Genomic DNA, 27,163 nt, shown 5'->3' with positions numbered 1-27,163 from the left:
CAATGAAATGGTTCTTATTACTAGCTTTTTAAAACAAAATTTATGTGTGTGCTTTTACGAAAGCATGACTTCTGGATATATCAGCCTCAAGCCTTTCAATAGTGATGAAAAAGATCAATGCAGAACAATTTCTATGTCAAAAAGCACACACAAGCCATAAAGTATATATAAATTACTTAACTGGAACAGAGTTAAAATACTGCTGAATTCTCCACATTTTTAACATGCATTTTGTTTTTCCCAAACACATACTGATCAGCTTCTGAAACACAAAGCTTTTTGTCAAGCCACCCTTCTCCAGTGCTCTCCCTAGCCAAGAACTCGTTTGTTGTTGAACACTGGACTCAGGTGTTCCTAAATTTTTCTGGGTCTAACGAGAATCCGGACAATGCCCCTGGCTAGGCTTTGAGTAATGTTCTCAGCATGTGGATGCTCTGCCTAGCATCCTCAGGCTCTGCCACCCAACCACGCAGTCCCTGGACAAGCACTGGTGATTGCTGTCCCTTTTTTTGGCACAGGTGCCCCAGAACGTCAGCCAAAATACTTACAGCCTGAGGAAGAAAGGCACAGGGGAAACAGAACAGAGAATAGTTTATAAGAATAAGTTTAGTTCAGAATTCAAAACCAAATGTACTCTTTTATTTCTGTTTAGGGAAAACCCTGAAAAACGTAGGCATCTCTTCAGAAGTGGATTTAATTATGGCATCCTGAGAAGTTTTAACTTTCCTACAACTATGTGCTTTGTCTTCTGGTTCACGGAGTCCCACCCTCTCGGCTGCTGGTTAGCTTGTTCTGTCGCATGGCAGCAGATCCTGCTAGATTCTCCATGAAGTCCTTGCCCTCTTCTCCTGTGCCAGTTTTTTGTATGTGGAAGCCTAAGATACTGCCTTCAGCTCACTGCAGGTCAGAAGACTTTATCAGGGAAACACCTCTGTACATTTGCCCTGCCTTTCCACTCTTCTGTAAGCACCTATCATTAGCCACTGGTAGAATGAAGCCATCACACTCAATGGACCTTTGGTCTGACCCAGTACTGCCATCCTTGCCACCTTCTTGTCTGCATCTATGGGGCAGTGAGCTGGAGATACATCTCCATCAGTGCCACTGGGATACCTGTTCCTCAGGCAACTGGTTTTCACATTACCCATACCAGTAACCTGAACTCATGCTATCTACAAATCTACATTACGAAAGGATACCCAAAATCTCGCTGCAGGACTGTCCGCATGTAGGCTGGTAATGTAAGCAATCAGCAAATTTGGACTGAAGCTCAGCCTTAGGTTTGTGTTCAAGAATTTGCATATACTACAGATGTGCCCCTCAGGCTGTCCCCTGACCGATGCACATGGCAGGCTCAGCCTAGTTTCCTTATTTCACATTCAGTGACTTTTCATTTCAGAAACCTCAGGGCCCACACAAAAGCACCATTTTCTTAATGTCAGGCCATCCCTCAAAGACAGCACTCCAAAACTTTTATCATCCCAAATTATATGCTCACCCTCATTACCTAAGTCTTAAAACAAAAGCAGGTAATGTGCTGCAGGCAACAGTCCCCAGTATGTGATTGCATAGAGCACAACGAACAAGTTGCATGACTATATGGATAATTAGGTTCACAATTTGAGCAGATCCCCAGAGCTGAATGTTGCCCAGCTGGGCTCAAAAAGAACATTCCTGCCACACAAGAGACTAAAGATCCACAGAGGGCTTAGCAAAGCACTGGGGTAGTTTGCATGGATTAGGTAAGCATCTACTGTCTGTCAACTAAATGCAGAGATAGAAAACGTCCTTTGGAGTTAATCTTGGGGTAAGTAGATCAAACACGGTTTTCTTGCATTTCCCTCCACCTCTGTCTCAAACTTCTGACAGAGATACGGGATGCAGGTGGTTGAGCATGTAAATAACTTCCGTTCATTTTTATCTTACCTTGGCTTGTGCTAAAACCTGATTTTGAACTGGCAAACCCAGATTCCTGCCACTTGAGCAGAAGTGGCAATCTTTCCACTAGAAGGAATCTTTTTGGGACACATTAGCCATGCCCACTGTGGAAGTACATTTTCTTCAAAGCATCCCAAGTAATAACTACAAGCACTAGTTCTTGGCTGTACAATCAGTCTAGAAACCAGTCACTGAGGCATCTCTGCACAAGTGTCTTCCAGCGACAAGCAAGCCCAACTAAATTTGGCAGCAGCAGGATGGCTGGGAAATACACCTGGTATTTGTGCAAAAATCTTCCATCTCGAAGGGGCAGCCATTAATTTCTAAGGGCTGACGACTCTAAAGATCCAAGACACACAACATGGCCCTTGTCGTTAAATGGCTGGACTCCACATATACTAAGGTCTCCATTCAGCAATTCAAGAGAATAATTTGTAACTTTAGACTGAAACCATGGACTATATGAACTGTCACATCACTGAAAACGTGCTGCAGACTGAAAAAGCATTTAGGATTTTTTCACAGTAGGCATAAGAATAGATAGATTTAGGGGGTCAAGGGAGTTGGATTTACATCAACCAGTTTCCAAGTGTAAGTGGAGGATATTTTATAGGTGGCCCTGCTCCTCAAGTTCAATTGACAATTAATTACATGTGGGAAATGAAAACTGCTCACTCTAGCGGTGCTTTGTTTCTGTAGTGCTGGCAGGGGTGAGAGGTAACAATTGTTCAGCATGGTGAGGATGGTGCTCTGCTGCTGAACAAAGCCAAGTCATGGGGTGACAGATGGCAGATGAGATTCACCACAGGCCTTGAGGAGGCTGTACCATCTCTGGTGTTCTCCATCTCTTTCAGCTCTGCTGGCTGCTCCTGGAAGTAGGTCAGCGGGACTGTGACCTTAACCCAACCCCCTTTTTTGCTTTCAGAGAAACAGCTGAGAACCAAATGCCATCCCTATGCACCCTGTGAGTGAAAGTGCAGCTGCGGTTCCCAGCTCTTGTCCAGGTGTGCACAGGAGAGACACTCCACTGCTCTCCTTTGGTGTAGTGTTCATTGCATTCCCTTGCACGCATCCATGTCAATAAAGCTACTGACGTTTTCATTTCCACAGTTGGTAACCGCAAGAATAAACGCGCCTTTCCAGGTGGCTTCTACTCAACCTCCCCACGTGGATGACTTCCCTTGCCCATGGCCAATTTTCTTATACTCTCTTTCACATCCCAGGGAGGAAATCATACTCACGTCTGCATGGGGGGAGGCGAGAGCCACTTGTGAAAAAGTGAAAAGAAAAACCAACCAGGAAAAGCAGAGATTCACTTCTAGAACTTCCTCTCAAATAATAACTGTTCCTAAAGAGAAGGTCCCAATACATCTAAGGTAGAACTTTTAAAATTAAGTTTTTAATTAATTTCCACATTTTCTGTGCTAGAAAACACTACTGCCAAAATCCAGTCACCTCTAAGGGTATATACTATGCAACTCAGGGAAACGATGAAAACTGTCAAGCTCTCAGGGTTCAGCATCTAGATTTTATTATCACCGTGGCAGGTGACAGCACTGATACCAGCCCCCCCTCAGCAAGTGACAACTGCTGCATCTCTAAAAAAATACCATTTTTTCCCTGCCCCCCCCCGCCCCGCCCCCAGTGCTAGGGTGAAATATGCTTTCTGCTACAACTCTCCAGACATGCTGCAATTTCCAACCCTACCTGCTGGAACAGGAGCCTTGGTTTTTAGTCTTTTCTTTCAGAGGGGGGTTCACCAGAGCAGAGTCCACCTCAGGTGACTGGCACACGCCCGGCGCCTACCACTGACCTCGTCCACAGTACGACCATAATGCCAATTGTGAACCACCATTTCAGAGATCAGGCCGAACGCTAACAGTGCTGATGTGTTTTACCTTTTAAATACATTCCGATACCGCGGCCGCGGCCCCCTCCCCCGCGGCCGCGGCCCGGCCACAGCGCCGAGCGGCTGCAGCGCCAGGCGGGCCGGGCGGCGCGGGGCAGGGCGGGGGGGGCAGTGCGCAGGCGCGGCTCTCGGCCCCGCCCCTCTGGCCCCGCCCGCCAATCGGTGGCGCCGGGCCCTGCCGCGCCGTGCCCTCCGCTGGCGGCCGGGGCGGCGTGTCGGGGCCATGGCGGCCGCCGTGGGGCGCGTGCTGCGGCTGGGCGGCCGGTGGAGCGTGGCGGCGCCGGGCGGGCCGCGCGCCCAGGTGAGAGCCGGGCCGGGCCGGGCCCCTTCCCCGCCGCCCAGCGAGCGAGCGGGTGCCGCCTGCTTTGTGCCCTGCGGCTCCTCCCGCGGCCACCGCAGGCGGGCGGGAAGGGGGAAGGTGGGGTGGGGGAGGGCGGGGAGTTGTCTGTGTCCCTGCCGGGGTGACCCCGCGCTCGGCTCGGAGGCGCCGGTTGGGCCGGGATGTGGCGGCGGCCCGGTCCCCGAGGCAGCGGCCTGTGCGCGGGGCCGGCGCGGCGGCGCTGGCGGGCGGGTCAGCCTCCCGGGCGCCGCCGTTACTTCGCGCGGAAGCGTGGTTAAGCCCTGACGTGTTTATAGCGCTAGAATTAACAGTCATCTCGAGACCGCAGCCAACGCAGAAATCAGGTACCTTGACATGGTAGTTTTTGAGGTTGATGATCTCGACTGGTGTTTGGTCAGCAGGTGAGTAGGGAATGAAGCCTCCCAGTTCCCGCATGGAGAGAGAAACGAGCACCGGGAGTGCAGTGACTTCTGACCGACCGGCGTTGCCTGTCTGCGTTGGGAGGTACCGGTGTTCGGCCGGTCACCGCTCAGTTAAAAAGCGTAGCTGCTGCCAGTGTTGTGGGCAGCCACTGTGTCCGTGCGGTGGTATTTCATACACATGTATATTTATTTAATCAGTGACCAGCAAGTGGATAAAAAGGCATGCTGGTGACACTTTATAGTTACAAAGTAATTCAGGAGAGTAAGGGCCGAAGACCTGTTGGGTGGCTGAACTCAACCAAACCGTGGGGTCACAGAAGGTAGATGCAGTGAGGAAATGAGAGGTAATGCTGGAAGGAACAATCTGAGCTGTTTATATTGGTTACTTCTAGGTTAACTTTACCCGTTTAGGGATACAGACCTGGTGCTTGTGCGGGTAGTACTCTGTGCATCGCTCAGAAGTACACACGGCTAAGTTGTGCAGAATGAGAAAGAGAATAGGGCTGAAAATGTGCAAATGCTTGATTTTGTTCTCGGTTGGAATAGTTTATGTTGCTTTGGTTGTCCTGCATCGAAGGTATGGTTATGATTGTAGCTTCATTTTCCTGGCTAGGCATCTGCTTGAGTTTGAGCTGAAAATTATTTGTGTTCTAAGTAAGGAAATGATCTCGGAGGAGGAGTCACTGTAGAAGGTAGGGCTGGAAGGGGCTTTGAGAGATCATCTATCTACTCCTCCTGCCCCCAGGTACCTAAGCCTATAGCTATATACAAATCATCTAACTGTGAACTAAGGGATATGAAGGGAACAAATGGGAGGCAAGGGCTCAGGAAACTTAAGAGACTGTTCTTTCCATTAGGTGTGGTTAACCTGTGGAAGTATTCAATGAGGATATTCAGTATACCAAGCAGTTGTGTGAATACAAAAAGCAACGTAAGGAACTTGGAAGAAAATTCCAATGAGGACTGTTAAAAACAAGATATCAGCATGTCTTTGAATCACAGATTGCTGGAAACTGGGGAAGTGTCCTGGGAAAATTACTACTACTTCTTTCTCCTCTCCTTGTGCCCATGCCTGGCTGCTGTTGAGGACAGGGCAATAAGTTGATGTACCCTTGTTCTGACCTGCTGTAGCTGTTTCTTATATTAAGCATTTACCTGTCCTTACTGTTAAGGAACTTCTTATGATGCCTATCTTAAAAATCTCTTGTTTAGGTCATTACTTCTTGGCTATCTTAGTGGGGGAAACAGTTTAATTTCTTGCCTTTTTTTTTTTTTTTTGCATTTGAAAGTGTCTGGTGTTGAGAGAGGAAATGGGAGAGAAGCTTCGTAATTCCTGTTCCCTTAGCTTTGACTGAGCAACAGGTTTAGTTTCTTATTATTCTAATAAGCAAACTGCAGAGATTTAGCACAATTTATAAAGAAAAAAAAAAAGATCTGGCTTAGTTACTGTCAGTCACTTCCAATGTGTTTGAATAGCTGTTCTCAACAGAGAAGTACAGAGTGCCATACACGCTGTTTAATTTGATTGGGTCGGGTATTTTCTCTAAATCACTGTGGATGGTATATGTACTGATATCAAAAGAAGATGATAGAACTTTGGTGATGGTCTTTCAGGACTACATACTTGGAATAGAGTAGCTTTTTCCTGCAGTTGTTACTAAGCTAAAGTCGAAGAGCCTGTTAATATTTGATTCCTTGTGCTTCAGAACAACTGGATCTAAATTATGTTCCCTGTTACGCACCTCTGACACTTGCCATGTATCTATACATTTACTATCTTTTATTTCCATAGTACACAGTGTAAGCAAAACTTAATACATAGATTTGGTCAAATATGCACAGAAAGTAGAATTTTTCTGGGTGGGGAAATGCCGTTTTACAGTTAACCTCTCAGGAGACTTCATTTTGAGAGGTTTTTTCTGATGAAGTACTTTTTGAAATTAAGTATAAAGATAATATAAAATCAGTTAAGCATATTTGCTGACACCTTGTCATACTTTCTGATGTGTTTTACAAAATGCTTCTTAAAACATAAACCTGATACTGGCTTACCTAATTAGTTTGTAGGCTGAATGGAATCTGAGATTCCGTAAATACTGGTCTAAACACCGGAAAGCCACAACTTGTCCACTGAACAAAAAGTAATTCTTTAGAAACTGGAGATGGGTCCACGCATTTACATTCTGTATGATTGCTACATAATAGATGTTTTTTCTTGTGCAACAAGTGACTAGAGGGCCAGTGTTTGTATCTTCAATGTCTACTGGGTTAAGTAGCACTAGCTGTGCCAGTAATCAGAGCAGTGGACACAGGGCAGCTGTAGTCCTGCATGCTTTTGTGGTTAAACACCTCCAGCTCTGTGTCTCCTAGGGAAGCTTTATTCCAAAGATAACTTTTTAGTACAGATTTTTTGGTGTGCTGCATGGCTTTGGAAGAGGAGATGGTTGAAGCCTGCCAGCTTAGAGCATGGAAGCAGCATGAAAATGGTGAAACTGCATGCCTGCCACATCGTTTGGTGTTGTCCTCAATCTGTGTAACTATGTCATGTTGTGAAAGAGGCAACGTTTATTCTTAAATTCAACCCTCCTGTCTCCAATTCTTCTTTCCTCCCATTCCAAAAGTACAGACATCTTGATTCTTCTGTTAGTGATACGTGTTGATTTTATATGCATATGACTCCAAAATGGCAAAATGAACAGGAGGAGTAAACAGACAAGTCCTAGTTCTTTCTCTTCTTGGAAAAAATAGGCCACAGAAGTTGAAGTTGTCTGAAAATGCTTGCTTTTTTTTTTCCTATGGCAACTTTTACATAAGCTGATTTTCTATAAATTTACGGTCTCCCTGGAAAATCAGGATTTGCCAAGCTAGGTTGCTCAGGAAGAAGTCAGGAGGTGAGACAATACCAAGGAGTTGGGTGCAGAAGTAAAGGCTTTCCTTTCCCCTCTATTCTGGTGGAAGAGGCTGTTATTTCAGGAGTACTGTTAATAAACATTATTATTTAAGTAATGATGAGGCTTCTGTCTGCAGTAATGCTTTAGGAAATATGTAGAAGTGAATGCAAACCTTTATGGTTTCCTCTAGAAAGTAGAGGAGCGTGCTTTCCTGTTTGACTGAAATGCCAGAAGCATCTAGCTGTGCTTTGCAGTTCTTGCCTGTACCACCCATGAAATAGTACTCTTATCCCAGAAGAGGTACCCAATACAATAGATATTAATTTGCATAAGAGGCTGTTTTCTAATTATGAACAGTTTGTGTGTCCAGGGACTTTTGATTAGTGACGAATTGAAACTAGGGAAGAATATGAATAGCTTGAGGGAAGGAGGACAAAAATGAGAAAATTACAATAGAAATTGACAGGAATAAAAGAAAGCAATCTTTAACTTTAAAGTATTCTGTTTAAAGCATAGCAGAGAGAAAGCAATTTTGGACCAAGTAATAAGGAATCATATGTTCATTAACATGAATTACAAATAATTAGTTACTATTAAGACAAGTAAGACAGAAGATGAATTGAATTCTTTCCTGAGGAGTGACTAGGAGAGAAGAATAGGGAATATGCAGATACCTCTGCTTTCCTTACTGCTTTCTAAGGAAATCATCAGAGCCTTGCCTGTGGAAAATGTGTAAATTTAAATTTTTGATTATTTTTCTTTTAATTCTGTATATGTCAATGTAACTTCACAGAAAACATGAATATAAAAAAAAGAAGGGGCAAACCAGGACTAGCATTGCATGTGATACATATAAACTTTGGAGAAAACAAAGCAACAACAGGCTCTTCAGCAACAAATTCTGTCTTGGAGATGTTTTTAAATCTTTTCTGGCAGAAGTATTGGTTACTTTTCTGAGGTATGTGCCTTGGGGGGCATATCTTTATATCAGGGTGTAAAAGCATAGAGGGTCAGTTCTTTCCATCTCGTGTGACCTTGTTATTCAGGGATTACCTTACCTGCTATATCAAACCTTACTGAATTCACAGAACCTATCCTGCAGCACAGGTATGTGGTGTGCATAGGTTTAAGGCAGGCTATTGTCGTTTTTATTCCAAATCGAAATTTTAGGTGGGGTTGTCAGATTTTGTATATTAAGCCTGAGACAATCGTGGACGGGTAAATGGATCCTGAATAGCTTTACACTTACTTATGTGCAGCCAATTAGATGCATTGGACCAGCCAGCCTATCCTGGGCTGTCAGATGTCCAAAATACCACCTAGGCTCTGCAAAAGTATAAGAAAAGCCGTGTTTTATTTCCTGTTCATGTAGGAGTTGAAAGTGTAATACAGAATACCCAAAGCTTCTAGTCACAGGAGAAGTTCATGTAAGCTAACTCATGTTGCTAACAGAAGGTGGAAGTTTGATCTGCTGTAGTGTTTACCTTGCAAATATATCCGTGTAATCTTGTTTTGATGAGTTGTGTGTTTGTATCACTGCGGTTATAAATGGGTTTGAAGATTACTGTTGTATTAGTTACAGGAAGACAGCAAGTTTTTTATGCTATTCATACTAGCTTAACTTAGAATGGTAAAATCCATCAAAATGGTGAGCACGTCTAAATTGTGGTCTGGAGAAGACACTTTGCATGACATGGGCATTTAATAATTTCAAATACTAGCTTTATTCTGTTCCTTTATAATAAGAACCCTAACTAGTTCACTTTGTTGCGTGTGTTTGGGTTTTAATGTTTGGCTAAAGGTAGACTGAGGCTGCAGCTCCAGGAGCAGCAAAGGCAGTTTAATAATTTGCTGAAAGAAAGGAAAGAGAGGACTCTCCCTCTGCTTCCTTGCTCAGGGTTGTGTGGTTCAGCCGTCTTCTCGTGTCAGCTTTGGCTCTCCTCAGAGCCTTCTCTGAACTGCTCAGACTTACCCGCTCAGCTGAGAACTGGCCACTTGTTGGAAGTCAGTGTTCTGCCGCATGTAGGGAGCTGAGCTGGCTTGCAGAAGAGTCCAAGTGCCAGAGCTGGCACAGGGTGAGTGAAGGGAGTGGAGCAAGGAGTGCTAGTAGGTGTGGGCTGTGAGATGGGCTCGCTCTGCCTTGTGAAACTGCACTGGCTGCCTACAAAGCCAAGCTGTGGCACGTTGGAGGGGCTGGAGAGAGGTGTTTTGAGGTACTATCTGGCAAATAGAACTGGGCATTTTTCTGATTCAGAATTGATTATTTTTCTGTCTCTGCTTTTGTCCCACACATACTTTCTTTTCTTGTGATTCCCGCTCTGCCCCTGCCCACAGAAGACCACACAAATAATCAGCTCTCATTCAGTTTGTCAAATAATTAAGCTGCAGAGGACTTTAATACTGATGTTGGAGAGACAAAATAGTGCATAATTTTGGCACTAGGCCAGCCTTGGGACATTACAGCTCTGTCAGTGAAGCTCCTGTTTGTCTGGCAGAGGGTTTGGTTGAAATTCGTGACCTTAACTACTGATTGTCTTGAGAGAAATAAAACCAAACCTGTATCCCACAAAGATCAAAAGGTAACTGTCCCCTGAGATATGATTTCTGAGCTGGAACAATGCTCAGTAGTATTTGCTGGTGAGAACTACCGTCCTATTTTTCTAATTGTTCTGCCTGAGATGGTGAAATAGCTTAAGGAACCATTCTGGCATTGTGAACTCCCTCGCCTTTCCAGAGCCTTTAGCAGTATTTGTGCGGCCATATGCTCCTGAAAGCCATTAGAGAGCTACCCCACAGATTCTGTTCGTACTTTGTATGGGATGCTTTTAGATGAAGGCAAAATCTGCTTATGTGCTGCTAGATTTTGATTTTCTTTCAAGACTGCATTTGTTGATCAGTGCTGTTTTACTGGGTGTTCCCAAAATGAAACTACGTTTCTTTCCATCAGAAAAATCTTCTGAATTAATTGTAATGTGTGAAAATGTTCAACTTTTAGAATGTATTTATCTCTATGGGCATTAATCAATTGGAAGTAAACGGTTTCATGAGTAATACTGCCTTTTCTAACTTACTACAATAATGTGTTGAATCTTCTTACAGGTATGAGTGGCTTGTGTACTATTCATTTTATTTAGAGCTCACTGTGCCAAAAATATAAAATAAATCTCTCGCTTTTCTTTTTTCTTTTTTGTTAGACATTAAGGCTAATCTATACCACTACAGCAGTGCAGAGGAAAAATGTAGGAGCCTCAGGACCTGAAAAGTACACGGAGGCATTTATTAAAAAACAGATTGAAGAGTTCAACCTAGGAAAGAGACATTTAGCCAACATGATGGGAGAAGATCCAGAAACTTTTACCCAAGAGGATATTGATGTAAGTACAGTTGCTCTGTTGGAGAAGTAATTTACTATAGAGTTTCAGATATTGAAAGCACTTTACTTCAGCATGAGCTCCTCAGCTCTTTGTGAATTTTAATCAAATTGTCAGAATAAGAAAGAATACTACTATACATTGAAAACATTGCAACTGTGACTCTGAATAGAGATTCTACCCCTGCTACCATGTAAGGTCAGACATCACAGTATAGAGCTGTATACCGTATCTTGCTAAAGCACAGTAGGTTCTTTTAAAAAGTACTAATGGATAATCCTGTTGATCTGAGGTTATAAGAGGCACTGTAAAGGCTTTTGTAGCACTTCAAAATGTTTACCCACAGTTTGACCTGCTGTGTATATTTAGGTCAGGTTTTCTTGTATGATACTGTGGTTGCTAGTAATGCAAATTAAACTTTATAGGATGTTTTACAACTCCCACTCTGGTTTAGGTTAGAGATTTTAATATAGACATGAATTTAAGCTCATATCGGTAGCTTCAAATGTAGTATTTTATTGCAGTTTCCTGACAACTGACAGATGGGTGGCTTCCTCTTTCTCTGTGTCATTTAGGCTCATGTATAGAAACGTTCCCTTTCACTCAGAAAAATGTTTTGTTGCATGGATTTTTTTAATGTCCCACATGGTCTTCACTTCTGTCATTTCTATCTTATTTTATCACACGGCAGAGGTAGGGAGGAGAAATGTCATTTGGTGACATTCATTCTTAGGTGAAGCTGTGTGAAGTCTCATGGCTGAAGCTTTTCCTGTGCAGCAGCTATGCTATTACTATAGCCATGGCAGCACAGTGTATCAGCAGAGCCCTTAGGGTAGACATAGTAATGGTATGTGCGAAAAGAGGAGTGCATGGTTTAGTTTTTTGAGGGTGAGGAGATTGTTGCCTCTCAGTGGCAAAATTCTGTCAGCATAGCCGAGTCCACATAAGAGGTCTTGACAGCGTGCTTATGCCAAGACAGACCTACATCTGTAGGTGGTGATACAGGCTGATTTCAAACATATTTGACAGGCTTCAAAACTTAAGTTCTGAAAACTTCTCTGAAAATAGACAGCAAAGTAGAGAAGAGACACACAGTTAATGGGCTGCTGAGAAAAACTCTGAAATGAGACTTGAGTTTTATCAGGTATCAGAAAATCCGTAAGGGAAGCTTCACTGCAAGTCACAAATCCGTAGGAAGCCAAGCTTTGTGAGTACAAAGCTATGCACTGATATTTCGACTGCTTCTGTTCAGAGTCATAGATAGCACTTTGCTCTTCTACAGACAGGTGCCAATGCAGGAACCCTTCCAGCTCTCAGGGTAGGGTGGATAAAGTCCTCTCAACAGCAGAAGTATTCACTGAGGCATCTGAGCCAGCTGTATTAGCAGCCTGTTTCTGTATATTGGCTTTCTTATTTCTGTGGAGACTACAGAATTTCCTTTTCCTGTATTTTTCAGATGTGCTTTTCTGAACTTTAATGACCTTTATCTTTTTGAGTTACTTTCTTGTAAAGTATTCGTGCAGAGACCTGCCACCAGAATACCTCCCATATTAGTACAGGATGATGATGATGCTAATAGTTCAGTTTGTTTGCCTGAAAGGTTACTGGTAGGTGAATGTGTTAATCTTTAGTCTGGCATCCTTCTGTGACAGGGTCTAGTGGGAAGGCTTATAGCAAGACTGCAAGAAATGGTAAATGACTGTATCAAAGCAGTGGTTTCTTCCTTATGAATCCACAGCACTATGATTGTTTGCACAAAATTAACTGAGCTCCATCATTAGTAAAAGCAGATTCATTCTGGAAGTCAGTTCTTACAAATGCAGTGCAGGTGACAGATATGGGACTGCTTTGCAGACTCTTGTTTCTGAAAAGGTGGAGAAGTGGAGCCAAAAGAGTAGTGTTTTGTTTGGTGGTACCAAATATCTGTGGTACATGTTTGATTTCTTCATATTCCATCAGGTGTTGGAAAATAATTAGTGTGTAATGGTGTCTGCTATGCATAATTAAATTTCTGTTATAAAAATATAAAAGCTGCTTAAGCACTGGCAGGGGAATTATCAAGCTTTACATTTCGAACAGTAATAATTCTTTCTGATGAGTGCTTATATACCTCCATGTCTTACACTGTTAATCAGTCTGTGCAGTCTGTTTCAGAAGCAGACATCAGAATTCTGTCCTTCAGTGGAATTTTAGGAATAGTTTATAAAAGCTAAACCTTGTGGAGTTTTAAACAGGAAAGTAAGTTGACTTACTTGCTAATCCTTCTGGATGTTGTGGAAGCAGAATTGCATCTTACTGATGCTTTTATTTAGGAATGAAAAGTTAAGCTGTGCATTACAACTGTGTTTCTGGGGGAGAAAAAACAATCCAGCAAATTGATATATAACTCTGCAGAAGTCTTCCAATTGCTTTTTAATTGATATTACAAACCTCGCTCTGAAGCTAGGATGTTTTATTCTCCTATGTGTGAATATGTGCTATGAAGTTTTTCTAATTGATTTGGTTTGCCCATTACATTTGATGTATCATTTTTCACAATATTTCATAATTTGTGCTCATTTCTAATGAACAGAGTCGTTAGGACAGGCATGTCTAAGTACAACTGACAGCTAACATTAGGTGCCAGATGCAGTTTATAAAGCTATGTAGAACTGTAGAGAACAGTTTAAATAAATTAGCACCTGTACATTAGTCTCACTTGCTGGTAATTTATAAGCGAATCAGTAGAGATGACATTTAGGTAAGTCATTGATCAAGTTAACAGCTGCATTCCCACTGCCCAGCTGGGATACCTAATTAATAGAGATTGCTGTCCTGACCTAGTGCTTCTCCCGGTTGAGTCTGTAATCCTTTTATTTTGTGATTTAAGTTTTAACTTACGGTTGTAGTAAACAGCCCACCTTAATTTTCCACTGTCAGTTCTGTGATATTCTACTTTAAACCCCAGAAATCTAAGTAAGATTAATACAAGCGTCTTAATCTTCATGACCTATTTATATGCCAGTATTTTTATTATTCATTTTTATGCAGTCACTAAATGCTCTCCCAGATATGAGCTCATCATAAAGCAATACTCTTAGGGGGGGGAAAAAAAGTTAGTAAAACTCAAAAGCTAGAGGTCTCTGCTAATTTTCTCTTGTCTGCCTTGGGACCTACTAGATTGTTGTCAAGAAGATGTAGGAATTTGAATCTAAAATATATGTTTATCTTCCATAGTATATATATTGTTGCAAAAGTAGCAGTAAGGTGGTTAACTATGAAAACGTTAAATGCGCAAAAACTTCATTCCTCATAGGGTATGGTTTCTTTCAGTGAATTAAGACTAATGAAAAATAGGTTGTATTCAGTTACTTTTAAAAGTGGCTCAGCACATCTGATTTCTAAATAACATTCAGATTTTAGCAACACAAAGTGTTAGAAATGAGTGAATATGGAAACGTCAGAAATGTTATTCAGAACAAAATATGTTTCTGAACTTGATTTCTGCAAGAAGAGTGCATTGTCCAGCATTGTCCTTACAAGAAATATTGGATTTTGTATTGTTTTTTAAATAGCTGACTAGAATGCTTTTTTCAATTCCACTCCCCCCGCCCCCCCCCCCCCCCCCGGTGTAGCCAAACTGCATCAATATTTTCTTACTTCTGCATCAAAATCCATCTGAACTGATGACTGCTGTATTTCTTTTTTTCCTTGTATAATACCGTTCAGTGTTTTGAAAAGTTGAAATGAAGACAGAAATAATAACTGCTACTTTCAAAAGGTTTTTTGCTTTTTTTTTTCCTGTGCAGGCTCTGGAAAAATACATTAATTTTTGTTTTGAAAATTATTAGTATAAAAATAATGCAATATTAAAAAGTGGTTATTTTTTTTCATATGATGCTAGTGGTTGGTCTTTTTTCTTTTTAAGTGATGAGGTTAAAATGATCCATTATTGTGAACTTGAAACTTTTTTCTGTCCAAGCTAGTATTCAACAGGGATGAATGATTGGGGTGGTTTCAATAAATTTTAGTTAGTTGTTAGAGGAGGATTTTGTTTTACAAGGTAATCTTAGGTGTGTCGCTGTTTTGTGGGTTGTTTTTTTTTTTTTGTGTGTGTGTGCTTGTTAACCTTTTCTGTCTTGTAAAGTCTGAAATAGTTGGTTGGTTTTTTTATTTTTATTATTCAACACTTCACTTCCCATTTTTGTCTCATTCATTCCTGGTTCTTCCCCAAATACTCTGAATTTTGGATGCTGGAAACTTAAAGAATACTGCTAGTGTGGTTAGAAGGAAAAAGAGCTGTTCCAGCAGACATCTCAGTCAGAAATGCTGAAGTGCAGTGGCTGAATAACATGATTCAAGAGGCAAGGTTTAAGAAGGCTTTTGCGTGATGAAGTTGAGCAGAAGCTGAAATGGCTATTGCTCAGATGTGTGATATCTGAGCAGCAGTGACACAGAATCATCAACAATGTTTTGATGTAATAAAAGGACATTTTGATGTAATTATGTACTGACAGCATCTCTGCCTATAGAAATGGTCACTCTCCCAGCAGTTATGGCAAGCTTAGAAACTAAACTGTTATGGCATTAAGTGTCACTTCCACCTCAGTGTTTTCATGGTTGAAGTTTTGTGTATATCTAAAAAGGAATAAGCAGGATTCTTGAGCCCTCTGCCAGAAGGGATCTGTTGCAAGGGAACCCCAGGGTGGAGGTGTTTTCATCCCCCTCCCCGCCTCCGCCTTTCATTCTTTTCTACACAATACCTTTCCTCACAGGACATTACTTAGATACGTATCTTTGCACGTGATTTCAGCAATGAAAATTAGTGGAATGTTTTTGTGTTTGAGCTGTAGATCCAACAAAAGTGTGGGAAGACACTTGGGCAAGATCAGTTTGCCCTGCCAAACTTTTCCCACTTACGGCGGGTTACTGAAGGACTGAACTGGCGCAGTCTCCTTCCCCTATCCCAGTACGACTTGGTCAACTCTATATTTGAATTAAGATACTGAATTCTTAATTTCTCAAGACCTTAGAGAGAAAAAAAAAAAAAAAAGGTAACCCTTACTGACCCAGCTGAATTTGTTTGATTCAGAGTTAGTCTCTGACGTTTGAGAAAGTGAGCAAATAAAACCTAGGCAGGGAAGGAGGATCAGAAGTCAGTGTGTGCAACATGCACAGCGAAGAGGGAAAATAAAGGCGTGGCAGGTTTGCTGAATTTGCATGACATGCCACATGCAGTGCTGGACAGATTATTTAATGAATTGGTTTGCATGTTTGAAGGACTGCCAGATAGGATTTATTTTTTTTTTTTTAATAGGGATGGAAGCTTGTTCTGTTCTTATTATTCCAACTGGCTTGAATTTAAACTTAGAGCTGCAAGTGAAAGACATTGTAGTCCTGTGCGCAGTATATTGAATCATCTGGTCCCTGAACTAGTGATGATATAACAGGATTTCTTTTAGTTTGCTATAGTAATGTTAAGTTTACGAATGCAGTTTAAGAAATGTCTGATGTCAATTATCATGTTACTAACATATATTCATTATGATCTGCTATTTTGAAAGGTGTGACTACTGGGTATTTTTTTTCCTGCATGGATCAACAGTGGAGTTTAAAAACAAACATTCTTTTCAAATCCTGAAAGGAAATAGCTCAGATTTTTTTTTTTTTTTTATAGTAACTCTTAGCAGAAGCAGGCTGTACCTATTCCACCTTTTTTCAGTAGCTTATGTAATTATTTTTGGAAACACTAGTGTGTTACTAGGTACCAGGATTTTTAATTGTGTTTCTGCTGAAAATAATGATGGATATTTGTTTTTTAGAAAGTTGTGTTTTATTTCAAAAGACAGTGGCAACAGTGTGATTTAACAAATAGAATTATGAAATAGCATCCCAGACCCTGTGGAGGCTAGTGGGATGAATGAATCTTGTATAGCTGAAATGATGGCCTGAAGACAGAGGTTCTTGGTCATATTAAGCACAGTATTCCTTCTCTCATCTAGACTTCAAGTCAAATTAAGCACTAGAAGAAGGATATGGGCCATAACCCTTAAGCTGAAAGCCACTCCTGGAATGGAAAACTGCAGTTAAATCTAAAAGGTTTCTTGGGAACTTTACTGCTAGCATTTAAACCTTGATTATAAAGTTTTAAGAGGACATTCACCTGCTTTTCCTGTGTTCAGGAAAACGCAGAATGTGCAGTTAAATCTCTACGGAATTTTGACTTGAGACATGGAGATTCCTGAAAGGAAACCTGTGTTCCAAATCTGAAGACATTGTCAGATTTCAGGAAAATATTTAATGGTTATTTGTCCTCCAATTGCAGTTTGGAGAGATGAATTCTGATGTCATTTCCTAAGTTTGATCCACCATCTTATTTTATTGCTACTACATGTGGGTGTTGAGAATTACAGTTTCTCTGAAATACCCCTTTTCTACAAGATTGAAACATTTGCATAGACAAAAGCAGGTTCTAAAATAAAGTTTCCAAGAGGCAGACTGACTTGCTGTGTAGTTGCTTAAAAGTACAGTCTGAGGACACGGCTATTTAAAATTATTAAGAAACTTCTGAATAAAGTTGAACTGGAGTCTGTTGCATCCCAGGATAGCTCCTAATGGGGTGTAAAGACAAATACCTCATCCTTTGTTATATCTCCATAAAAAGGTAGAAGGCAGGAAGACTCTTGTTTCTTTCCATTTTGGAACAATGAAAAAGTGAACTTACACAGTGAACTGTTTGGCTAGTTGTCATGTGGAGAGCTGAAAGTAGACGGTAGGGTTTGTTTGTGCTTTAGTGTGAAAGACATGATATACACTCAACAATATAAAATAAACTTTATAGAAGTAGAAGGTCTCAGATGGCAGCCATTCTCTTCATTAGAAATGTTAAATTGTTATATTTAGCTTTTATTAAGGTGTCATAGTTACTGTAACTATTTTGACTGAGATTCTGGAAATGCTTGTATAAAGACTACGTCTTAAGTACACACACAGTCAGTCTCAGTATCCTGTAATAAATTCTTTTAATATATTATATAAGGTGTTTGTTTAACATCATTTGGTTCACAGCAGATTTCTCTATTGTCATCATAATTAATCCCCATTTGTTCGTAAATAGGTGTTCACCTACTGTGTGTATGCATAAAATGCCCATTGACTAACAAATGGGAATATAGTAGTCACTAAGAGAAACAAAATTACCATTTCATAAAATCAAGTTAAGCCTTTTGTTTGCTTCAGAATTCTCAAAATTTCTCTTCAGGATGCCAGTGGGGGATTAATGAAAGTAATAGGTTAGGTCTTTTTACACGCCATGCATATTAAATCAGTTGAAGCACTGACAAACCACTCCATGTCCATGGAAAAAATTATCAGCAAGTAATAGCCCTGAGGTAGCCTAACCAACAAAGAACTGTTCTTCTTAAAGAGAAGATTTTTAAACTCTGATTTTATTTTAATTCTACTTTTCTGTACTGTCTAATGGAAATATAAATGAGACCACTGCCAGAGGGGTTTATTCAGTTAGTCCATGTTACTGTACAAGAACAAGATTTCGATCTTGAGCTCTACTACCCAGTGTCTGAAGTTGGCTATGCTTGCCAGACTCTTACATCTGGGGATTTTTGATGGCTAGCATTTTCTGTTTTGTTCTTAAAACCAAATGGAAACAAAGGCATATTTGTGCTTTATTAAATTATGTTTTGGTTATGTTGAAGAGGGAGAGTATGTTGATGTTGAACAAAAATGCATGTCATTGGGCTTAACCTTTTACGGTGCTTTGCCTTGCACTTTGCCAGAATGATTTGGAATTTTGGTATACCTGCTTTATTTGTTGGAGGCAAATAATACTAACTATGCATCGTAGTGGTAGCTATTGGTTAAATAAAAGAAAATTATGTACCTTAAACGTAGTGAAGCCAGTGGTAAACAATGAGCGTGTAATGAATGTGATGTGCTTTGCTAAATTGTTTTAGCAAACCCTTGGGCATCTAAGCAGAAGAAAGATGGCATTTAAGAGTCTCTTTCCTGAGCAGTTAGTTCAAGTTCAGCAAAGACTGTAGTGATTCACAGTTGTTTTCAAATGCACTGATCAATGAAATGCTTATTTAGGCTATGTAAAATATCTTCTACTGCCACAACAAACGTTGCTTTTAGACTTGAGGAAACTGCATCTGTATAAATTGGGATTCTAAATGTAAAACTCTGCTTTGTCCAGATGCTTTAAATAAAATTTCCATGCTTGGTCTCTCAGTAAGTACTGTTAACAAGCACTGGTATTTTCAGAAAGATAAATGTTGTGATTTCCTCCAAAAGTTGGAGCACTTGAAATTTCAGGGGAAAAACACTGTGTATAAAGGTGGTCTTTGCAACTGAGTAGTTTTGGTAAGTTATGATAAATGCATACCATAAAAACTTAACTTTGCAGAAGAAAGTTCACTCATTCTCATATAGAGTATAGCCTTCAGAATGAGGTTTTTACTTTAGGTGAGGATTTCTGAGAAAATCATCTGCTTTTCTTTTCAGGACAGCACATATGCGGCACTCTTCCTTACTGATTTAGTTACCTACTGTACCAAAGTTATACTGGTTTTCTCTACAAGAAAGTACCTAATAAATATTTTGGTGATGATTTTGTTGGAAAAAATTACATATATGGTCTCTCATTTTGTTTTCAGAAAGCTATTGCCTATCTCTTTCCTTCTGGCTTATTTGACAAGCGAGCCAGGCCCATGATGAAGGTAGGATTTTTTTTGGTTGCATTTCTGAATAGTTGTAGCATGATATTTTAAGTAACTTTTTCCTTTTGTTGATGTTTGTTTATTTATTTGCAGCATCCCTCTGAAATTTTTCCAGAGCAGAGAAGTAAGTGTTCATAGATTGTTCTTTTTTATTATAATTTCTAAGTATTAGAACTTCTGCATATGTAGAGTTCCTTATTTTCACAGATTTACTTTTTCCCCCCATGTTCCTAATAACTGCTAAGACATGAGCCATAGAGCCTGATCTGATATTCTGGTTTTTAGGCTAAAGGACACTGCTGGATTCTGGAATAGCAGTGGTCTTTTCAGACATCTTGTTAACTGACTATAAATAAATGTTTTTCATTGTTTTAAAAAAAAAACATAATAGGTAGGGTGATGTGCAGAATCTGTTGAAGTCATGGGAAAACCTTTTGTTGAATTCAGTAGCTTTTTGTCAGAGCTGTCTATCACAGCCATAAAATATTCATTAATACTATTTTAAACCAAAAGTTTTCCTGGTAACTTCATTGTTCTGAAAGCTTAAAAATTACAGTTTTGAAATTGCCAGTTGAGGATGTAAGTAAGGTGAGTTGAAACTCTCCCGATCATGTCTCAGTTTTGACCTGAAAATCCTAACTCTCCACTGATGTCCACACTGTCTTTGATCTTGCTCCTGAGACACCATATTAAGCCCCAGTTGTCACTGATATGCCACTGTGTTGGTCAGTGAGAACTTCACTGAAATTGCCAAATTAATTTTACACAGAATACTTAAAAGATACATTAAAACCTGTTGTCCACTTTTGAGTCACGTTTAATATGAACTAGTGGCGTGGGTGTGAAATTCTGCATTCGCTGAGCTATCAAGTTCAAGATGGGCATTTTTGATTTATCAGCAAAATCTTACAGTTTTCTGTCCTTCCTTTTCATGTTCCTGGAATTAATTGATACTTAATATTTTTGGTGCTTTGTGTATCTTTTAGAAAGTTGTCTAAATTATCTAAAATTTTGGAATTCCAGCTTTCAAATGGTATCATGCATTATTTTCTAACTTCAAAGTATTGTGAAGTACAAAGTAGAAAATGAAATGGTGGGAGAGCATTAGTCGTTATGCAGTTTTAAAATCCAAGGGCTGTTTTATGGCAGATTTGGGCTACTATTCTATATGCTTTCAGGACTAAAAAATTCTTTGAAATACTAGTTGTGTCCTGAGGAGTGTAAGAGCTAATTAGTATAAATATGTATCTTTGCATTTACATCTAAAAATAACACTTTCAGTAAGTATCACTTTTAAGGCAGTTTTGTCTTGTCTATGCGTTATGTCTTTGATAACTGTGAAGTACAAAACCCATAAATTTATCCTTCAGAATGTTCTCTGAACAGCAATTTCAACAAAATATGCTTTCACAGCTGCATTACATGGAAATTCACACATTCCACTAGTAGTATGTGTGGGTAAAATCTCTCTGTATTCCTTCTGTTCTAGTAAGTTTTGCATCTTTACATTCAACTTCTGTTGTATTATGTCTTAACATTCCAATGCAATACATACTGTGCTTATCAGGCAGGTTATTGGAGTCTTTTGTCTTTGTAGCTTACAGATGGCTTCATTTGAGCTTCACTGGATAAAATGGCTGGGAGTTTCTCTATAGTTCACTTTGTAAAAAGCTCTCAGATTTTTATTTTTGTCACTTAATTTGTAAAAAAATCTTTGTTGTGTTATACTTGTTGGATTTTTTTCCCCCCAAAGTTGAAATTTATTTGTCCTTAAATAACACTTTTTAATGAATAAAATAAATGGGATGTGCTGAATTATATGGAATGTATGTTTTCTTGCTGAACTAATTATGTAAACTACAGCGTAGATCTTTGTATTTAAATATCCCAAACGTATCGACATGAACAAGTCCTAAAATTACCCAAGTACTGAAAGCGTTATGTTACCTGCAAAAGACAATTGTACAAATACTTAGTTTAGTTTAGATACATTATACTACTGAAAAATTTGCTGCGGGCTAAAAGCACTGTTTTCCAGAGCTATTGACCTTTCATCTTCCACAATCATCGTATAGATTTCAGTTGTCTCTTAATTTGTATGTCATGTTCTAAAATGGATGCTTCTATCTCTAATATCAACTATACAGTGTTTGAAAGTTTAAGATGTACATGAGGGATTCCCTCATGCTAAATTATATTTAGAAATATTATATTAAATATTTGGTTATAATTGCACATGGAGATTGGTTTTTAACAAGGTAGTCTAAATCATTAGATTTCCAGACAGGCTGAATACCTGCAAAATGCCTTTGTTCTCTGATATTTAAAGAGGTAATCAGTATTATGAAAGAGGTTTATAACTGCAATTAAATACAAGGGATTTTTTTTAATGAGTGTATATTGCTTTCTTGTCTAATCTTGCTTTTCATTAGAAATCCAGTGGGGAGAAGATGGCCGACCATTTCACTTTCTCTTTTATACTGGCAAGCAATCATATTACTCGTTAATGCATGTAAGTATGTTATAAATCTGTAATAAATAATGCTAGCTCCCAGTCAAGTACATATTATTCTAGAGATGCATATCAGGAGTTCGTGAGTTTACTCATGTTTTCTCAGTAGGCCATAGTATCACCACTGAAGCTACATGAAACGTATTTTTATGTCACAATATCCATTATTAGGGGCATTTTTATGTCACGTGTAAGAGAATGTATTCTCTTACATAACAGCAACAGTTCTTGCTTTATTTGTTGCTTTGCTTTACAGTTTTGGCTATGGACTGGGTTTGAATAGTCCGCACACTTACTTGTAGGCTGTATATGGTTAGTAGCGGAGAACATGTATGCAACTAAAATGACTAGTTCTAGAAGAATTTGTTTTAGAATAAAAAATAGGAGTCTCTTTTCCCTTGAAGGGCAAAGCTATATGAAATGTTATTTGTGCTGACATTTAGTGTGAAGAAAATTTGCATTTAAACTGCTTAATTGATTTTTCTTAGACTGTTTCATTCATGCAAACTTAAGGCTTTTTCTGAAATGTACGGTTCCAGGGAGTAAAGGATCCACATCTGTTTACCTTTATGAAGAAACACTGTATCTAACAGAACATCACTAGACCTGGTCTTAACATGGATTATGAACAGGCGTTTCATATCTATGCCCATCAATGGTGCAAGCGTTATCTACCTCTTTGGAGGAGTTTATGGAAAGATGTGCATGTTTGTTATGTGTACTTACAGAAGACAAAAGCATTAATAATGTATGTAGAAATATTTAATTGGACAGTCATGTCAGATTTTGTTTCCTCGTTAGGTAGTCTTTACTTAGTTCTATGGTTAGTCTGTTGTCAAAAAAAATAGTAATTTTATATTACCAAATTCAGTGCACAGCTTTACTGAGTGTAGTGTTTTTATTTGAATCATCTGATACTTATTTTGTTCTGTGTACCCAAAGGACAAAATCCCCACTTGTCAGGTACATTTATTTCTTTAGTAGAATAAAAAACAATGCCCCCCCCCTCCTTTTTTTTTGTTGTTTTTTTTTTGTTGACCTTGGGCAAATGAGCTTCTTGCCCTGGCAGAAATGAAATGAATGATAAATGTAGAGTGTGTCTTTGCTGAGTAATGGAGCTGCAGCATAGGCTTTCCACAGAGGTTTTCTCCTGCACAGCCTGAGGCAGCCCGAGGACCCCTGCTGTTCATTTAAATAGGTATGTCAAATCTGCCTCGAAACGCCGCTGGTTTGATCTGTGGTAATATTTGTGAAGGTTCCATATGGACTTGAGCCCCCTGCAGTGCTAAGAAATAATGTACAACGCTTCATGGTGCAGACGCAAATTTTCTCTGAAAAAGGATGCAATGCTGCGTTTTAGCTGTCGGAGAGGATGATGGAGCTGACGCGCTAGGCCTGTCAACTTGTTACACGGATGGGTTGCACGCAGCAAGGCTGTGGAAAATCTGTGCCTTTTAACTTTTCTACTTAATCACGGTTGTAGCATTGCCTTTAGACTGTATGCTACATTAATTCTCTTCCTGCCTTCTGCCTTTCATCCCAAGTTTCACGGAAAAAAGTAAAGCATGCAGGTCTTGTAGAGGAGCCTTATCAAACAGCTGTCATCTGACAAGCCATTTGCATTTGTTTTGGCTGAAACAGAGCAACCCAAGGGCAAGATGTTTTGTTGCATTCCATCATAATGAAGAAATTACAAATTTTACAAGGAGCACAAGTTTATTTTTAGCTCTTACTAGCAGTTAGAGCGTGCAAGCTTGCCTCAGAAATCTGTAAAAGAATAGTGTGCGTCTTGTTTCTAATAGTGTGGCAACCACCTTCAGACAAATGGGTTTGACAAATGCATTTTTCATTAGTACAGGATACTTGAGCATTCTTTGACTGTTTCTGAATATTTTTGTTAAATAGGCTTCTATAAACCTAAATCCGCTAAGTGAGGTTTAACAGGGGTTTTTTTAGTCAGCCAAATAAAAGCAGAAATCTGCATGAAATTCCCAACATTGTTTTAACCTCTTATTAGACTAATGTGTATTTAACAAAATGTATTTTGAAGTCTCAAAGCTAATTAATTTGGCTAGGGAAATAAAAGGGTTGTGTGTTAATACAGTCTAGTGTAAGTAATCGATCCCATTTGAGGATGTCCTTTAAATTGCTGCATTAAGTCTAATAAATCGGATAAACGTAATATTTAGCTTAAACTTGTATGCCATTAATTACTACATAGACTCATGTGGAACTTGAATTTTACTAGCAATTAATAATATAACTGGTCACAGCATTATTTGTTTAGTTATGCTAATAATCCACATACTAAAAATTGTATATTTGTATGTATTATAACTGCCCAATATATATTTTGTTATGCCTTGACTATTAAATTAACTTTCATAAAGGATATTTGCTTTATACTCCATTGTGGTCTTTGTTCTGCCTGTTGAATAAAGTTTAGCTGTAGAGAAAAAGACAATTTATTTTTCATCTGATACACAGAAGAATGTTTATTGCATGAAACACCATTTCAAAAATGTTTGACTATCATTAACTTAAAAGTTTTTCAGAGTAATATATTTTTGTAATGTGCAGAACAAGACGAAACAGTCTCTTCATAACGTTGTGTCTAGCAAAATAGTAATGTTTTGTAACTGTGCTTCTTGCACGGTTTTAGAAATACCAGGTTGTAGATCAGAGGTAAATGCTCTAACAATAGAGCATTTTAACTCTTAAAAAAGCAAAACCTAAAAACGCCCAAAGTATATGCTGAAGTCAAAACCACATAAAAAGCAAAGAAAAATGCAAACTGTTACATAAAATGTGGGCTCTGCAGCATATTTTAACTAAAACGTTGGGGTTTTTTTCCCTGTAAGAATTTCTTCTTCTAGGCTTCCATTTGCTAATTTCTTCCCTACATTTTTAATGCAGGGTAAAATGAGAATACTATGTTTTTAATTTTAAGAGAGCATCCTTGCAGAGATCTGAAATTTGATCTCTCTATTAGAAATGGAAGCATTTCAGTACGTAGCCAATCTTGTAAAATCAGCTATTTTGACTGTGTAATAGCTGAGTTTACAAGACACACAGATGTGTACATTCATGAATTGGACTATTGAATCCTGAAGTGATTAGTAAAATCTTCACCTGCCAGCTTTGAAAGAGCGAGTGTGTCTTCAGAAGCTTTCTCTAGCTGTTAGGGAGTGAAGATTTGTCAGATAAATTAGTGGGCATTACATGCGATTCCTGATTTTGCAAAGGCTTATCCACATACTTTTCTTCATACGTGAGTGGTTCTTTTAGTCTGTTGACTTCATCGCTATACAGAGATTAAATACATGCATTAATTTTTTTTAATACTTCAGACCAAAATTTTATTTCATAGAGATGCAAGTCCACTTTCATTGCCAGAAATATGCAAGAAATTATATTTAGTGTTTCTCTTAAACTTGGGATGTATTTTAGAATACTACTTTTTAATGTCACTTGTCTTCATCTGTGTAAAGAGTTCTTTGTGTGAATGGACATCATTACTGAAATTTAGCCAGAACAGTATAAAGAGATTGTTTTAATTCTAAGAAGTGCACATTCTTAGAACTTCAACAGGCTATGGAGCGTTGATGTTCTTTGAGAATACCTAGGGAAGGTCTTCAGGAAAATCTTACTGTTCCAGCTGTTGTAAAGCTTTCTTTGCTGTTGTAACAGTGAGTTTCTGAGGCTAAAAACCAGTGGGTGGCAACGCAAGTTTCATTTGTCCGTGTTTATCATATGTTTCTGAATATGATGACAAAATCCTTAGGTCTTCCTTTGATTTGCGTCGTGTTACCTGAAAATACTTCACTTTCTCTTTAGAAGCAATTCAAACTATAGTCAGTCCGTCTGGAGGTACCAGCTGTGATTCAGTCCCCCTGCCCTTTTTTAAAGAACTGCGATATAGTTGTGTTTTTGCTGAGCTCCTGGTTCACGTGGTTTTTGCTGACTGTTCCAGTACATAAATGTATATGCCAGAGTGTTGTGAAGATGATGGGTATTTGTGAGAAAGCAAACGAGACTGCTTTTGCCAGGTGGGAAGGTGACGCTGTGCCTTAGGAAGGCAAGAGGTAAGCTGAGAGGCTAGCAGTGAAGTGAAAAAGCTCCTTAGACATTTGTAAGACCTAGTAACGCAGTGCCTCTTCTCATCATCTTAACACCAAAATACCGTCATTGTGCCTGGTTTCACTTCCAAATGCAGAAACTCATGGATCTCGTGGTAATCTGTAAGCCTAAAATTTGCTTGGTGTAAGGCACACCTCATGGCTGGTGCTTTTAATATATAGTTAATAATTTCTGCAGCCTGATAGCTCTGAATGGAGCCATTTAGTGATGTGACATGAACCTTGTCCAAAGTAGTGCTACCATATCTTGTTATCTTAGAGACCTACAGATATATTTGTGAGGCCTGGAAATATTTGAAAATATGTTTTGTTGTGCTCTTTTCGATGATGTTTTCCATGCTTGAAGGTAATTTTTCCTAGCTTCAATCTGATGCAGATGTGTCTGTCAAAAAATGAAGGATTTCTGAAAAGCATACTACTATAATACACGAAGAGTTCTGCTGTCTCAAAAATGGATGATTTTGTACTTCAGGATTTTATACTGTAGAGTTGTTCCAAAAATACTTCTGTTTCATTGTGCTGTTAAAAACATAACCAGTGACCTGCATGAAAGACTTTAGTAAATTGTCCCCATTTAAATGCTTTGAGTGCAGCTCAGATAATGATCTGTTCTTAGTTCATACACTTTAAATACAAATATTTTTAGTAATGTGTGGGTGTATTTTTGTGTTAGTGGATAAATCAGCCTGAACAGTAGGTGTTTATAAATAAGCAAGGGGCTTTTGTTCATTTGTTTTTTTAAATGTAAACTATTGCAGAAATTTCGTTGCATCCTGTTGCAAATCCCAGTATTACGTTAAGAACTGGTATTTCATTGGTTAATTTCTGACAATACAGAGCTGTCTCACATTTCTTCTTTTACTGTCTTTTGTAAGTAATACAAAGAAAAAAACCCCAACCATTGTTTCTTGTCCCTACCAATTC

The 27,163-nt window shown here is 39.2% G+C and overlaps 1 protein-coding gene and 1 long non-coding RNA gene across 2 annotated transcripts in view; one reads left to right on the top strand and one right to left on the bottom strand.

Annotated features, from left to right (window-relative positions):
* Nucleotides 1-3,948, bottom strand: part of LOC114017420 (uncharacterized) — a 32,762-nt gene extending 28,814 nt beyond the window's left edge. Inside the window, exon 1 of the long non-coding RNA XR_003562477.2 lies at nt 3,646-3,948. This is a non-coding gene — a long non-coding RNA (uncharacterized LOC114017420). The remainder of the gene's footprint in view (nt 1-3,645) is intronic.
* Nucleotides 3,949-3,985: 37 nt separating this feature from the next.
* The window catches only part of MRPS9 (mitochondrial ribosomal protein S9), a 33,719-nt gene continuing 10,541 nt past the window's right edge, over nt 3,986-27,163 (top strand). Inside the window, exons 1-5 of the mRNA XM_055701980.1 lie at nt 3,986-4,148; nt 10,695-10,874; nt 19,526-19,588; nt 19,682-19,712; nt 22,021-22,100. Of these exons, the coding sequence (XP_055557955.1) occupies nt 4,071-4,148; nt 10,695-10,874; nt 19,526-19,588; nt 19,682-19,712; nt 22,021-22,100 (432 nt within the window). The 5' untranslated portion in view covers nt 3,986-4,070. The remainder of the gene's footprint in view (nt 4,149-10,694; nt 10,875-19,525; nt 19,589-19,681; nt 19,713-22,020; nt 22,101-27,163) is intronic.

The sequence above is a fragment of the Falco cherrug genome, chromosome 2 (genome assembly GCF_023634085.1).
Source record: "Falco cherrug isolate bFalChe1 chromosome 2, bFalChe1.pri, whole genome shotgun sequence".
Taxonomy (NCBI): domain Eukaryota; kingdom Metazoa; phylum Chordata; class Aves; order Falconiformes; family Falconidae; genus Falco; species Falco cherrug.
The sequence above is the reverse complement of the archived record's forward strand: the minus strand, read 5'-3'. Positions and strand labels throughout refer to the sequence as shown.